The sequence below is a fragment of the Drosophila biarmipes genome, chromosome 3L (genome assembly GCF_025231255.1).
Source record: "Drosophila biarmipes strain raj3 chromosome 3L, RU_DBia_V1.1, whole genome shotgun sequence".
In the NCBI taxonomy this organism is placed as follows: domain Eukaryota; kingdom Metazoa; phylum Arthropoda; class Insecta; order Diptera; family Drosophilidae; genus Drosophila; species Drosophila biarmipes.
Window position 1 is genome coordinate 11,102,128 of NC_066613.1, and position 13,588 is coordinate 11,115,715.

At 46.9% G+C, this 13,588-nt stretch overlaps 2 protein-coding genes across 2 annotated transcripts in view; one reads left to right on the top strand and one right to left on the bottom strand.

Moving 5' to 3' along the window:
* The window catches only part of LOC127010806 (uncharacterized), a 120,344-nt gene that overhangs the window by 40,022 nt on the left and 66,734 nt on the right, over nt 1-13,588 (top strand). The window lies entirely within an intron of this gene.
* On the bottom strand, nt 5,240-10,222 carry LOC108028041 (zinc finger protein sens). Its single transcript, XM_017099679.3, has 4 exons — nt 9,824-10,222; nt 8,191-9,239; nt 6,253-6,403; nt 5,240-6,043 (listed from the first exon to the last, which is right to left on the bottom strand). Exons 1-4 carry the CDS (start codon nt 9,981-9,983, stop codon nt 5,811-5,813), a joined length of 1,593 nt encoding a protein of 530 aa, XP_016955168.1. The 5' UTR covers nt 9,984-10,222; the 3' UTR covers nt 5,240-5,810.

Sequence of the window (13,588 nt, forward strand, 5' to 3'; positions counted from 1 at the left end):
CGGCAAAGGTCCTGGAAGCGTGGCATGTGGCTTGTGGTGCCAGAGAGCGGCATCGGAATCGGAATCGGGATCGGGACCCCGGGAAGACCCCAAGCCAGGGGCCAGGAGCAGCCAACCACCGAGCGGCCAATCAAGCAGCGGACCCTCGTGCCTCGCTCGTTGGCTCGTGTCATCTGTTGAATTATAAAATATGGCAAGGAATTAATTTGGCCAGCCCCTGCTGGCCCGCTCGCCAGAATCTGGCACAGCAGCAGAGAAGCGGCAGGAGCAGCAGGACCAAGGCGGCAGCAGGATAACGATCCAAGCGATCCGAATCATCTACCGCTATGCGCAGTGCTGCGTTCTCCGCTGCCCTTATCTGCCGAGCACCTGTCGCCCGAATCCGAAAACGACTACGAATACGAGCCCAAACTCGATTTCGAATCCCGGTCCTGGAAACAAAACGAAAGGTGCGCTTAAATTCTCATAATGACTTGGCCGGCTCGCGTCCTCAACCTGCTGATCTGCTGATCTGCTGCCTGGCTTCGTGGCTTCGTGGCTCCCCACCCCTGAACGTTGCATCTTCGGCCGCAATTTGTTGGCCATTGTGTGTCTGCCTGCCTCCGTCTGCTGCCGCCTCTCAAAATCTGTCTATAATCTGTGTTCCTTGGGCTCCGAGTCGAAAACACCTTGAGATCGCTGTCTGCCGCCCCTGCCCCTCGACTTTGCACCTTTTCTCACAAGACCCGCACCAATTTCGTGTTTAGATTTTGTCATTTTAATTGCCAAAGGCCTTACCCCTTCTGTTTGGACTTAGCTTAACCTTTTGTTGTGGCTCGCGTCTTCGCAACCCCTCGGATTGGTCATTGTCTGCCTGCCTTCGCCTCTGCCAATTAAGCTCGGCGAATAGATTTCACATTTCGCCCTCGGGCCAGGGGTTGATTTGCATATCTGACTTGGATTTGTCCTCTGCACTCAAATCGAAACAGCTTAAGATTGCTTTCTTTGCCGGGGGTTGGAGACTAAGCTGCAACCTGCCGACTAGTCGTTGACACGGCACTCTGTTGGCTTCCGATTTGGCCAGCGAACTTGGCCAAACTGCAGCACTGTGCGGCCTCTCGGCCGGGTCTGATTAAAGGCCGGTCAATGCAATCTTCACTTGGGAGGACAAGGATTTGGGATCGCCTTTGCGGTGCGTGGGGTTAATATCCTTATCCTTATAAAAGATATGACAATATTTTAGCCAGTAGAACTTACAGAACAATTATGTTATCTATGTTTTGGATAATATTCCACAACAACAATTGGAAAATATTATTTTGCAACTAGTTATAAACTATTTTTACTTTTTAACACACATTCCTCTCCTATATTAGCATTTCCTAAATCATTTTTATTATGTTTTTCCACTAACCCATCCTAAATGACACCTGCTCCCCAAAGATATTGAAAATATATAAAAATAACCCAGCCTTCCCTTCCTCCACCTCCTTTCCCTCTAGAACTAATCAAAATACGACTACTGTAAGGACTCGAAATGACTTTACAATTGAGAGAATATCATATATTTTTATGACAGCATATGCAGCAGTCAGCTGTCCTAGAGAGTGCATTAAAATGGTATGGGCCCAACCCGAGGACCTGGCTCGTCTAACAATCAACTTCGAGCCGCCTTGCCAGCCAGGTGACAATGCTCAATCAAACAAAAGTGAAGCAATCATAACTTATCAGCTTCGTAGGGGAAAATGGAAGGGACAAAGGCGACGTCGGCGAGAGGCAGAGGCCGCCGGCCTGCTGAAATTGGGTCACTTTGGCCTGGCCGACAGGGCGATCTTGTAATATCGATCGGACGTGACAGGTGCAGCGGCGCACTTGCGCCTGTTGTTGCACCTTCGCTTGTGGATTTTCAGCGACAGCTTGTGGCCCAAAACGCACTCGGTAGTGACTCCCCTGAGGGCCAAGATTAGATGCAGATCTCTCCGTCTCGCATCTCGCATCTCGGATGTTTTTGCGGTCTGTCCGTCTGGGGGAGAGATTTTTACGACTGTCGTGTCTTTTGGCTTCTGCTGTAGGTGCTGCTCGTGGTCCTGCACTGGAAGTAAAATTATAGAGTATTTAGGTCTTTATAAAATGAGAGAAACTCATAGTTCTGTGGTAAATAACAAATCAACTGGGTCATGCAATTAAGAACTTTCTTTGAAATGAATTATTTTGCTTTCACAGATTAAATTTATATACTAAAATTTTATAAATCTTTACAAAAATGCCCAAAATATCTTGTAGATACCATAGTACATAACCTTTTCACCAAGAAAATCATTTCTAAACGAGCCCAAACTTTATTACAGAAAGTTAGGTTGGGACTCCCTTTAAGTCCCACCAATAAAACACAATTACATTGATTTCGCCCTGATTTTTCGTGCAGTGCTGCCGACTTGGCTGGTGTCGTGTGGCCCATGTCAACTGGTTGCAGGTCGCCGTTGTAATTTGCCTCCTGGCATATGGCTTTTTGCCGCAAACCGGCTTTGAGCACGCGCCTCGTCTCGTCCTGGCTCAATAATTGTGCGACAGGTTCCAGGACTCCGATCCGAGCGGCAACAGCAGCCGGAGCAGGATCAGCAGGGGAGGAGCAGGAGCAGGAGCAGGAGAATGAGCATCAGGAGCGGCAGCAGGTGCTCAATGCCGCTGGAGGGAATCGGGAATCAGCGCCAGCCTGCTTACAACGAAAGGACATAAACATAAATGAGCCGATGTAATGTTGAGCCGCTGCCCGGCTCCTCCTCCCCGATCCTCGGCTCCTGCCGTCTCCCTCTGTCCGTGTGTTACAGGTGCCTTTTCGACTGCATCCCCTCCGAATTTTAATTGTGAGCCCGGCTCTCGGTGCCGACTTCACCTGCAACGCACTGACCTAAGACATCTTTTTTGCCCTTGCTCTTGGCCGGGCTCTTCACCTTTTTTATTTTCTGTGTTTTTTTTTTAGCCGCAACTATTATTTTTATTAATAGCCAAAGTCAAAAGTCACCTGCCCGGCACCAAAGAGCCAAAGAGCTAGGGGTAGCCGGAAAACGGAACCAAATGGGAGCCAGGGGAAGGGGAAGGACCTAGGTATGTTGCGGACCCGGGTCCTCCGGCCTCTTTGGGCCACTTCTAAGATCAATTTCCTCTTCACATTTTCCCCCACTCACGGGTTTTCCATTGTCTGCGTTTTGGGGTTGCAGCTTTCCTCCGGTCTCTTGATAGCCATACTCTTTTCGTAGCTCTCCGTTGTTTCCATGGGGGCTTGGCCTGACTGTTGAATAAATTCCAAACGGCATGACAAATTATGTGGGCTCAGGTGTTATGCGGAAAAGGGGTTAATAAACCGAGAGTCGGCGCTGCGGAGAAACTCCAGCATATGCCAGCCAGCGCGGGCGACTTATCTCTGAATCTTATCGGGTGTGCATTGTAGAGGGCAAGCTATACTTTCTGGAGTCTAAAGTACATTAGTAGAAAGCTAAAACTGCGATCCCTTGGGAATATAATAACTTAAATGGCTTAGGGATTCCTTACACTACATGCTGATAAAACCTTAAAGCATTGTTAACATCCTTAACATAGAGCTGTGCCGATGACCAAGATCTATTCGCAAACTATCTTGAATGTGATGACTATATTTTCTGGATCAGAGTTTACATTTGTATAAATTTAATGGCAGTGATCTCCTAGGATAACAAGCTGGGGAATTATTGTAATTGTTAATAAAGATCTCTTTAAAACGTATTCCTTTTTTCTGCAGTCTAACGTAGATTTAGTGAACTGTTTTAGTGTTCTGATCTCTAATTCCTAACCTTTCAAGGTGGTATAACCTAAGACCCTCCATAAAATCCTTCCAATTGCATTACACCATTTCACCACCACTTCAGTACACCATTTTTGCTTATCGATTACTTACTTCAAAGTTCGTTAGGAATTCCACATAATTTTCGACCTTGACTTGATCAATTCCTTAGTCCACCTGCCGAGCTTATGCAAAAGTTATTTCAATAGTGCGATGAGCAGCCCCAGTCGCATCTACTTTTGATCCCCGCTTTGTCGGCACTTGGGGAAGAGTCCTTGAACTGCATTTTTCTTCGTCAACAATTGAACTGCATACTTCTCCTCTCCCTCCTGGTTTTTTGTTCAATATTTTGTCAATTTCGATCAATTTGTGGCGTGCCAAAGCCGAAAGAACAGCCCGACGATCGAGTTTGGCCGCGGAAAGTGGCCCCAGCTCGCTGATTTCGTCGATTTCTGATTGCGACTGCCGATGAATGGCGATAATGAGGGAAGTCGGTGATTTGTAAACTGCCAAACTTCATTTCGGGCGTTTTAAAGTGCCGCAAAATGCATTCGGACATTTCGATTACCGAAAATTGCGATCAGCAGTCCTCAATGACCATTGCTCCTCCTCGCCCCGACCTCGTTCCCCGCCAGCCCCGTCTCTCACTTTGTTCCGTCAGCAATTAGCCCGAACTTCGAACACTTATTGGCGTTTTCCCCCAGGAGGGGAGGTGGGTGCCCGCGGGGAAGTACCTGCTGTAACGCGGCGACTTACAAAGGGCATTCCCCAAATGCCGCGCTGGGCACAGATCAAAGATCACCGCGTCACCCGAAACAGGAGCAACTTATTCCCCATCAATTGGGTACGTGCAGGAATTCGTCTATAAAATCAGGCTTACGAACAAACCCCCGAAAAATATCCGGAGCGCTTTGGACAATTCGTATCGAAATGAGGTTCTTCAAAGGAGGAGGCTGTGTCCTTGATGTTGCGGAATTTCTCAGCTTGCGAGGGGATGATCGAAGTAATGAGATATTTACCCCACATTAACATTTTAGCTACGGGCCGATTTCTCATTGTCGTGTTAAGGTTCTAGTTTGTTGGCCTTCAGAGAAAGTTAACGATAGGTTAAATTCTTGGAAAGAAAAATCCGTGCTTTTTATGTCTTGTTAGATGTCCGAACTCACTCGATCTTATCTTCCAAGTTAAAGAAAAGTGGAACTTAACCTTCACTTAAGAATTTTCGAACAAACAGAATCTTGATATCAGAAAAATAAATATTATATATAAATATATATAACAACCATTTGACTCAATGACAAAAGTACACATGATATTGAGAAATAACCCGAAAAAAAGGAGTACAGACTATGCTTATCTGATTCTATTTTAAGTATTTCCCTCGGAAATCCCCCATTTCCATTTGACCCATCCATCATTTTTAAAAATCGATATTTTTCCTTGTTCTCTTTTTGCGTTCAACTTTATTTTCCAAAAATCATATAGGGCTTAATAAATATAATTACAGCAAGAGTCATTGGGCAAATTACAAATAATAATAAACTAAACATTCGCATGAATCGTATAAATAAGGCGGGCATGCCATCGAAAACTTAAATAAATTAGGAGACTAAATTTAGACAAGTGGTCGCCAAGTGGTAGTTCGATTGTTTGAGGTTGTTCTTTGGTACGTTTAGCTGCCAATTTTGGGTTAAGTTCAAACCAAATCAATAAGGGTTAATGCAATAAATTAACTTAGTTACCAAGCTAGGGCCTAACAGCTATAAGAAGAGTCTTGTTTCCGCATAACTATGTACAGGCTTAGGGCAGTATCTTAGCTAGGGGTGTTCTTGGGGGAGGGGACACTTAAAAGTATTTCCAACGATTAGGTAAATCTTTGCGAAGGCCTAAACAAACAAACTTTGGCTTCATAGCAACGACTTAGACTTAGGGCCAACTGCGGCTGCTGCGATCCTGCTCGGCTAATACTGGGACCTCCGGGCTGTCGGCGGCGTCAGAGATGTCCTGGCCGAGGTCAGCAGCTGCTGCTGCTCACCTCCATCTTCAGGGGCTTGAGGTCCTCCAGCGGGGGCGCCTCCTCGTGGCGGCTCTCGCGGTGGCGGCGCAGGTCCACCTTGCGCTGGAAGGACTGGTCGCAGAGCAGGCAGCCGAAGGGCTTGTAGCCCGTGTGCTTCCTCATGTGCGTGATCAGGTTGGAGCTCTGGCTGAAGGCCTTCAGGCAGACGGTGCACTTGTGGGGCTTCTCGCCTGGAATCGCAGGGAAATCGATAAACACAATTAGTCAAATGCCCGAATGCCGGTTCAAAGTTTATTAATTGTGGCCGGGAAGCGGCAGCTTTGCAGCAATTAGACAAATTGAAAGGCGATAGCGATCGGCCCGCGAGGGGGTTGCTCTGTTTGCCGGCCACTTGTCAGTCCCCCGAGCTCTGCTCTGATTTCCCCGGAACTTGGCTTACCCGTGTGTATGTAGGTGTGCTTCTTCATGTCCGACTTCTGGTGGAACCGCTTGCCGCAGTACTGGCAGGGATACGGCCGGGTGTCGCTGTGGATGAGCAGATGCGTGGACAGGGTGGATGAACGCTTGAAGCTCTTGCCGCACTGTTTGCACTGGAAAAAACAATGGCAGAGACGGCATTAGCAGCACATTCAGACAGGGCGAGTCACGATTTTTGGGAATCCAGAATGCCCCCAATATTTGAACAGCCTGTGCGTAGCCCCCCAAGAGAAAATCTGAAAAGAATTGCCACTCTATATTTAAGCACACTCGCCTGCTGTGTGCGTCTGAGCCAAATTCGCAGTGGCAACACGAATTAAACTAGATTTGTGAGTGGCCAAATATTTGCCAGACAGGTGACGACGAGGCAGGGAAAACCCAAGCCAAACTTGGTTAGCCCACATAAGCTGGCATTTTTTTGCATTTATCGGTTCCAAAACAGCTAGGTAAACAGGGCGAGGGGCGGTCTCTCCTGGCCCAATGCTAAATCTCAAGTGAGACACATTCTCCCGGCAGCTCTACTCCGTGTTTGGGGGCCAAACACAGCTGTGCCGCGGGGATCGATCGCGGATTGGGTGGATGTGGATCGTGGGTCCGCTGGCCGTAACATCTTCGGCCGTCAGATTAAATGTTTGAACAGTTTGCCAGTTGCAGCAACATGCAAGTAACCAAACATTGACATAACACGGCTCAAATCGTCGGCCTACGTGGGCGACATTTATTAAGCACGAAAATGGGGGGAAATGTGAGACAATTTTTTCGAAAAAATAAAAACCAGCCCGGTCTACGCGTAATTGTAAATTGACACAAGTGTCGGTTTTTGAATTTCTTTCTCCGCCTGTTTTTATTGATTTTTATTTATTTTTTGTGATGCCTTGTTTTTGGGATTTTCTATTTGCGCATTGCATTCGAGTGGACCAGTATCCACACATATTGGCTAGACTCAGGCCCAATTAGTTGCTCTATTGTCCGCCGCCCTGAGCCACAGTGTCAATTTGCTTAGCTCCGACAACGGAACGGAAGTTGGCAAGCTCGCAAAAGCAAAGGTCGGGGGAAAGAGCTCAGGAGAAACCCCAAAGTCTGAGTCAGCCGGGTGGGCCTCCAACGGCGAACTGATGTAAGGCACGAATTACAGAAAAAATCGAATTTATCCATAAGACGGCGAAAGAACAGGGCCTGCGCCTGCGCCAAAGACTCGGGCAACTGGCTTCTCCAGGCCTCTGGCCATATGGCGGTCCTGCGGACCCTACTGCCAACCTATCGCATTTCACTGACCCCTGGATGTGTGAAAAAAGGCTGGGAAAAAAGGACTCGCGGCGGGTGTTGATGGATATAAACGCAATATGACATCGGGGCAGGCATGAGGGTAGGTCCTATCGAGTTCCTCGGGGTCGTGTGCCCCCCTGCCGCCGCGCAAACCAATATCGAAATTACAATTATGATTCTAATTTGTACATAAATCTTCGTGGTGTCCCTAACCCGTGACCCCACCTCCGCCAATCAAAATTATTTGATTAACTAATTGCGTGATTTCGATGGGACTTAATTGAATTTCCATAGAGCTCTATCGCCCCGGGCTTGCATTACCAATTTTATTACAGTATTTGCTGTGCCACTTTTCCAAATTGAACGGGGCCTCTTCTTGGCTCGGTGACAATTAAAACACTCGAGGACAAAATATGAAACAATTAACACGGGGGAATTGCCGGGGACACGCGAGCTTATGCAATGAAAGTATTACAGCTCGGAGGGCTTGGCTGGGGGTCCACGGATCAAGGGGTCCTGAAGGACACGTGATAAGAACATTAGGGTGGGGGCCGGGGTCCAGAGATTTGCCCTCGATTTCCTTTCCTTTTTTATGCATTTCCCCCGGGGCATATCCTGTTCTGAGTCTGCTTACCTGGAAATTCCTGCCGCTGCGCTTCTCCTCGTTTTCACCTTGGTAAGAGGACGAGGAGGACGAGCGACGCGCAACATCTGTGGCCGTCGAGTCAGGATGTTGCTGCTGCTGCTGCTGCTGGTGATGCAACTGTTGCTGCGGCTGCTGCGGCTGTTGGTGTTGATTACGCATGTAGCCGAACTCGGCGGCTGCCACCAGGTTCATGAGAGCGGCAGCCGATCGGCTGTCCTGCTGCTCGTCCTTGATGCGATGTTGCTGCTGCGGCTGCTCACCGCTCTTCTGCTTGAGGTGCTGGGTGAGCAGCTCCAGGTTGTTCCCCGTCAAGCCAGCCATGAAAGCGCTGCGATGGGCGTACAACTGCTGCTGGGCCACCTCGAATTCCAGGTCCTGGACGGAGTTCGAGGAGGGCGGGGCGGACAGCGAGGAGATGGGCGACTGCAGCGACTGTATGGAAGCCGTCCTGCGCTCGTACTTGAACTTGCGCACTATGGGGTCCACCTGGTGCTCATCCTCGTAGCCCTGCTCCTCCATCTTCAGGCCGTACTGCTCCCGCCGCGCTGATCGCTCGCACATGGAGGCCGGTGACCAGATGATGTTGCCCTGCGATCGCTGGCGCTGCTGCTGCGGCGTGCCCGAACTCTTCAGGTGGACCGCCCTCAGGGGAGGCGGGGTCACGTTCAGCGGATGCAGTGGCTCCACCTCGCTGCTCGAGCTGCTCCTGCTGCTGTTGTTGCTGCTGCTGTGGTACTGATCCTGGCTGGAATGGTCTGCTGTGATGCGCTCCTTGGTGCTCAGGTTCAGGGGCATGTCCTCGTCCTGCTCCTGATCCTCCTGCTTGGCCACCTCGTTGTTGTTGTTCAGCTGCAGCTCGTGCTCCTTCTCGGGGGTCAGGGCAAAGTCCCGATCCCGCTGGCCCAGCACCACGGAGGCGGGCGACTTGGGGGTCATGGGCGTCAGGGGCGTGCCCAGTGCGCTGGCCGAGGACAGCAGGAACTGGGGCCACAGCAGGGCACTCGAGTAGAGCAGTGGGTTATACAAGAAAGGAAGATCTAGGGAGGGATTTAAAAAGAAACCAGGTCAGTTGGAGCTAGGAGCTACGAATAGTAAGTATTTTTGGAATACTGATCAGAGCTTGACCTATTCTTATTGATTGTATTATATTAAGATAAAAAACAGTGTTTTTAAGCAAGGGAAAGAATTTCAAATTTAACACAGCAATTAAGAAATAGCTTATTATTATTATTATTCGTATTCCTCAAAGACACCAGCTATATTTTAAAATAATTGTAGTTTTAGTATTTTCGGAATAGAATGATATCTTTTTGTAAAATGATCCGAAGAATTACTTTCGAACAATATCGTAACCAACAGATCATTATGTATCTGGTCTTACTCCCCTTCAGGATTCGAAAGCATCTAGTTAATTGAAAGTAAGCACTTTTGACCGAAGACAACCTGAACTTGTTTGGGTTCCCAACTTCTCCAAACATATTTCATAAATTCCAGATAGAATTAAGTTCTAAGATCACTTCAAAACACTTAGTTTCGATACTGGATATCTAAATTTTGTTCGGGTCCAAAATTGCCCATATATTTTCTGCAATCCAGATGAGTCTCAGGATCTGGAACTCACCTCTCCCATTCAGTTTCTGGGCCGCGGCCGAGGCTATCACGGTGTTGAAGGCGGACGCCCGCTGCATCCACTGCTTGTCCAGGGCCGCTCCATGGCAGCCCAAGCCCGCGGGACTCGGCTGCTGGGAGTGCGGCGACGGCGGCGGCGATAGGTGATTCATTTTGGGACCGGGTCTTTACTTGGGCGAGCTCACTGGGCCGATGGGTACTTGATTTTACAGTCTTTGGGCGATTGCTCCCAGTACTCTCAGTGTTTCACTGCACAAATCTCACTTTCTGGGCGGACTGATCTTCGCTGCGAACGGATCTTCGATGGGCAATACACTTCTCGTGCGGAATTCTGGCTCTCTGGAGACGAACACGTCCGTATCGCTCGGTGCTTCGCACCTGACTGAATCTTTGGTCGATGGCTCGGTTCTAAATTGAGCCAACGGTGAAGCGACTTGACTTGGCCCGAAAAAGGTACGAGTCGAGCTCTCTTTTCGCTGCCCCTGGCTCTGTGTGAGTGCGGCAGCAAGCCAAGTCGAATCAAAACGGGCCCTCTGTGCGGTGGTGTTGGCTCTTTGGTGGTGGCTCCCGAGAGCCCTTGCCTGTGTTGGTGTCCGTGTTGCCACCAACTCTGGTTTTTCACCTTTGGCAGCAGTTGGCGGCTGTTGCCGTTGCAGGGGTCAAGACGCACAGTTAGGAACCCTGTGCGATCGCTTCCCTCCCTGACCCCGAGCACTACTACTGGTTTTCCTCTTGGCAGCACGCGTTCCCTACTAATTGGTATGCAGTTTAAGTTGGCGGGCGTCCGTTTGTTGTCCTTTTCCCGCTGCCCTGTAACTGTTACAATTGCTGTGGCTGTTGCTGTTGCTGCCACCAACTGTTGTTGGCCCGGGCACACCGGGAATACCCGGTGGGGGCAGGGGAAGGATTCCACTGCTGATCGCCGATAGGGAAGGGACGAGGGCGGGATCCGGGCGGGGTAGCCCACAAATATTTAGGTGGATGAATCCACAGATCTAACATCTGTCGTGGCAGCTCAACGTCCGACTAGAAAAATGTTGGGGATTATGTTTAGATTACTTTTGGATTTAACTATGATTAAAAATTATAATTTAATTGTTACGGAGAACGTTTAAGAAAATAAACAAATATAATTTTTCAGTTCAGTGTTATCTCATGGAAATCGTATTGAAATGCCTGCTGGATCTAGAACCCCAACAGGAAATATTTAAACATGATAAAAACGAAATTCGTGTACCTATATTATTTAATGTCCATCAAGTCTAATGATTAAATAATTACTTTCCTGATAAATTAATCCTTTAGCCGATTTTTAAGCTTTGAAGTCACTTAATCATTTGATTAAAACTCATATTAAGATATCAAGAACACACAATCTATTGATCCCAGAAATGAGTTGGTGAAATTGCCAAACTTTCTGCTTTCATTTAAAAGTATTTTCTAAATTCCAATAGAATTGCCGCTTTGCCAAAAAAGTGTTTAATGTTAAAAATAAATAAAATCTACCAGCGTTATCAATATTATCAATTGTCCTAGTCGATAGTTATAAATACTTATATAAATATTTAAGTTGGTAAGCGAAATAAAGAAAATACATTAATTAAATTGTCTCAAAAGGTTTGTGTTTGGAATAATACCATAACTTAAACATTATCAGAAATGTGTAAAATGATAAAATTTAAAACTAAAAACCTTGTTAATGTTCCTTGAGTAGAGTATATATTTTAGTAGGTTATCCGTGGTCTTTCTTTTCCTATATATGTATAAACCAATTAATAATTTTAAATTAGATTTTGACCTAATACAGTAGTATAATAAAATATTAATTTACAAATTTTGCTTTTAAAATTAATACTCAAAACCATGATGAAAACTACTTCATAAACAGACATTATTGTACGCGATCTGCGATTTAAAACACAATCGTTTTAATCGAGCAATGGTTTGTTTTCCGATAAAAACCAATTACAAAACTGAAAACATTAAGGATCGTTGGATCGCACACATGAAACCGCTTGGATAGGACGAGCACCTGCCACTTTCTCCCACTCCCGGTCGCTGCACCTTTTCCCGAGCTTATCCTTTGGCTGTTCGGGTCCTCCTCCTCAGTTGGTCCTTCGCCACGCTTGGCCACCTCGTCTTGGCCGCCTCAATTCCAGTTTATCTATCCTTGGCGCGGGCCACACCTGCCTAGTGGCTAGAAAACGAGCTAAGAATAAGTGGCGGGCGCGCACTTCCACATTTAACGATCCTCTTCCTTCGGCCCTGTCAGCAATTTTTTCCCGTCCCCTAGTTTTTGGCGCAATTTCCCTGCCGGGAACAGGACATGTGCAGGGCCGAGGCGACACCGAATTCCAGAGGACACGAGTCCGCCACGGGTTCTGCCTGTCCGATCTAGCGAAGCGGTACGAGGCACGCGGCCTCAAAGCGGGCCAAAATGGGGGAACTTCCACCGCGATGAGGGCTGGCCAAGTGAACTTGGTGGCATCGTTGCGCTTGGCGGCGTCCTCTCCTCTCACTGCCGCACCGAGGGCGCGTGCTCATCCCCTGCCGCTTTGTAACGGATTCACCGTATGCCGCTCACATCTATCAAAGTTTGATATGCCATGCACTGGAACAAATTTTCATTCAAAAAATATTTGTTGTATGATAATCATATCAGCGATTTAAGAAATGTATGCGTTACAATTATGTAGTAAATGGTAATGTACTAGCGGAAGTAATTGGTTTAAGATTCATAAAGTCTAAAAATTATTAGAGATATTGCATATTTAACTTCCTGATAATGGAGTTTTGGTCTCACATGAAATAAACATTGCTAAACGAACCAAACCCATTAAAATATTAAGGAAGAAATTATATTTTTATCCAGCTAATAATCTCTTTAACTCAAAATATTTACTTAGCAGATGGTGCTTTAAGCTTAAAATACTTTTTTGAAGTATAGAAAGTTTGAATTATTAAAAACCTTATAGGATAATGGGTTAGCAAAAGATTAGTTGAATACAAATTTGTCCGGTTAAAGAACATGGATCATTTATTTTGATAATTAATCTTAAGTCTTGCCCAAATCGAAAAACTTGTTTTGTAGGTCATTTCAGTTTAAGCTTTTAAGAGACATTTGGCTGGCGTGAGTGCTACAATTTTTTTAAGTGCACTGTATATCTGTTAAAGCAGCCCGTGAGTCGTAAATAATTTCCATTCTCTGTTCGATTCGGGCGACATTTTATTTAAGACACCCTCTGAGAGCCCCTGTCTTTGAGCAAATCCCACACTCGGTGCCTCGGAAATGCCTTTGCACTTGGCTCGTGGCTCTCGGCCCGCTGATTGGCCAGAAGAAAGCCGAGAGGGCGGGCAACACCTACACGGAACGGGTTCGCGCCTGTGTGTGTGAGCCAGGTGAGCTGAGGTGAGTTTCCGCTTCTGGCCAGCTTCGGAGGTGTGTGGGCTGTGCGGACCGTTAGATAGATGTTGGATTGGCTGAATGAAAACCCCGTGATGAATGGTCGGGCTGGCTCAGTGAATGGCTAGATGGAGCGCAATATCAACTGATATCTCACAAGCTGAGCAGACTGAATGATATGCGTTGTAAGCTTGATCTCTGTTTATTTCATTAACAATATTTCATCACTCTGTCCTGAATCTTGATTTAACCTACATTTTTTTAAATGAAATAAAAGGAATTTATTATTTTTAGAAAAAGAACTTTCATCAACTCTGTACAAAAGATACATTTCCTAATAAAATTGAAGTAGGA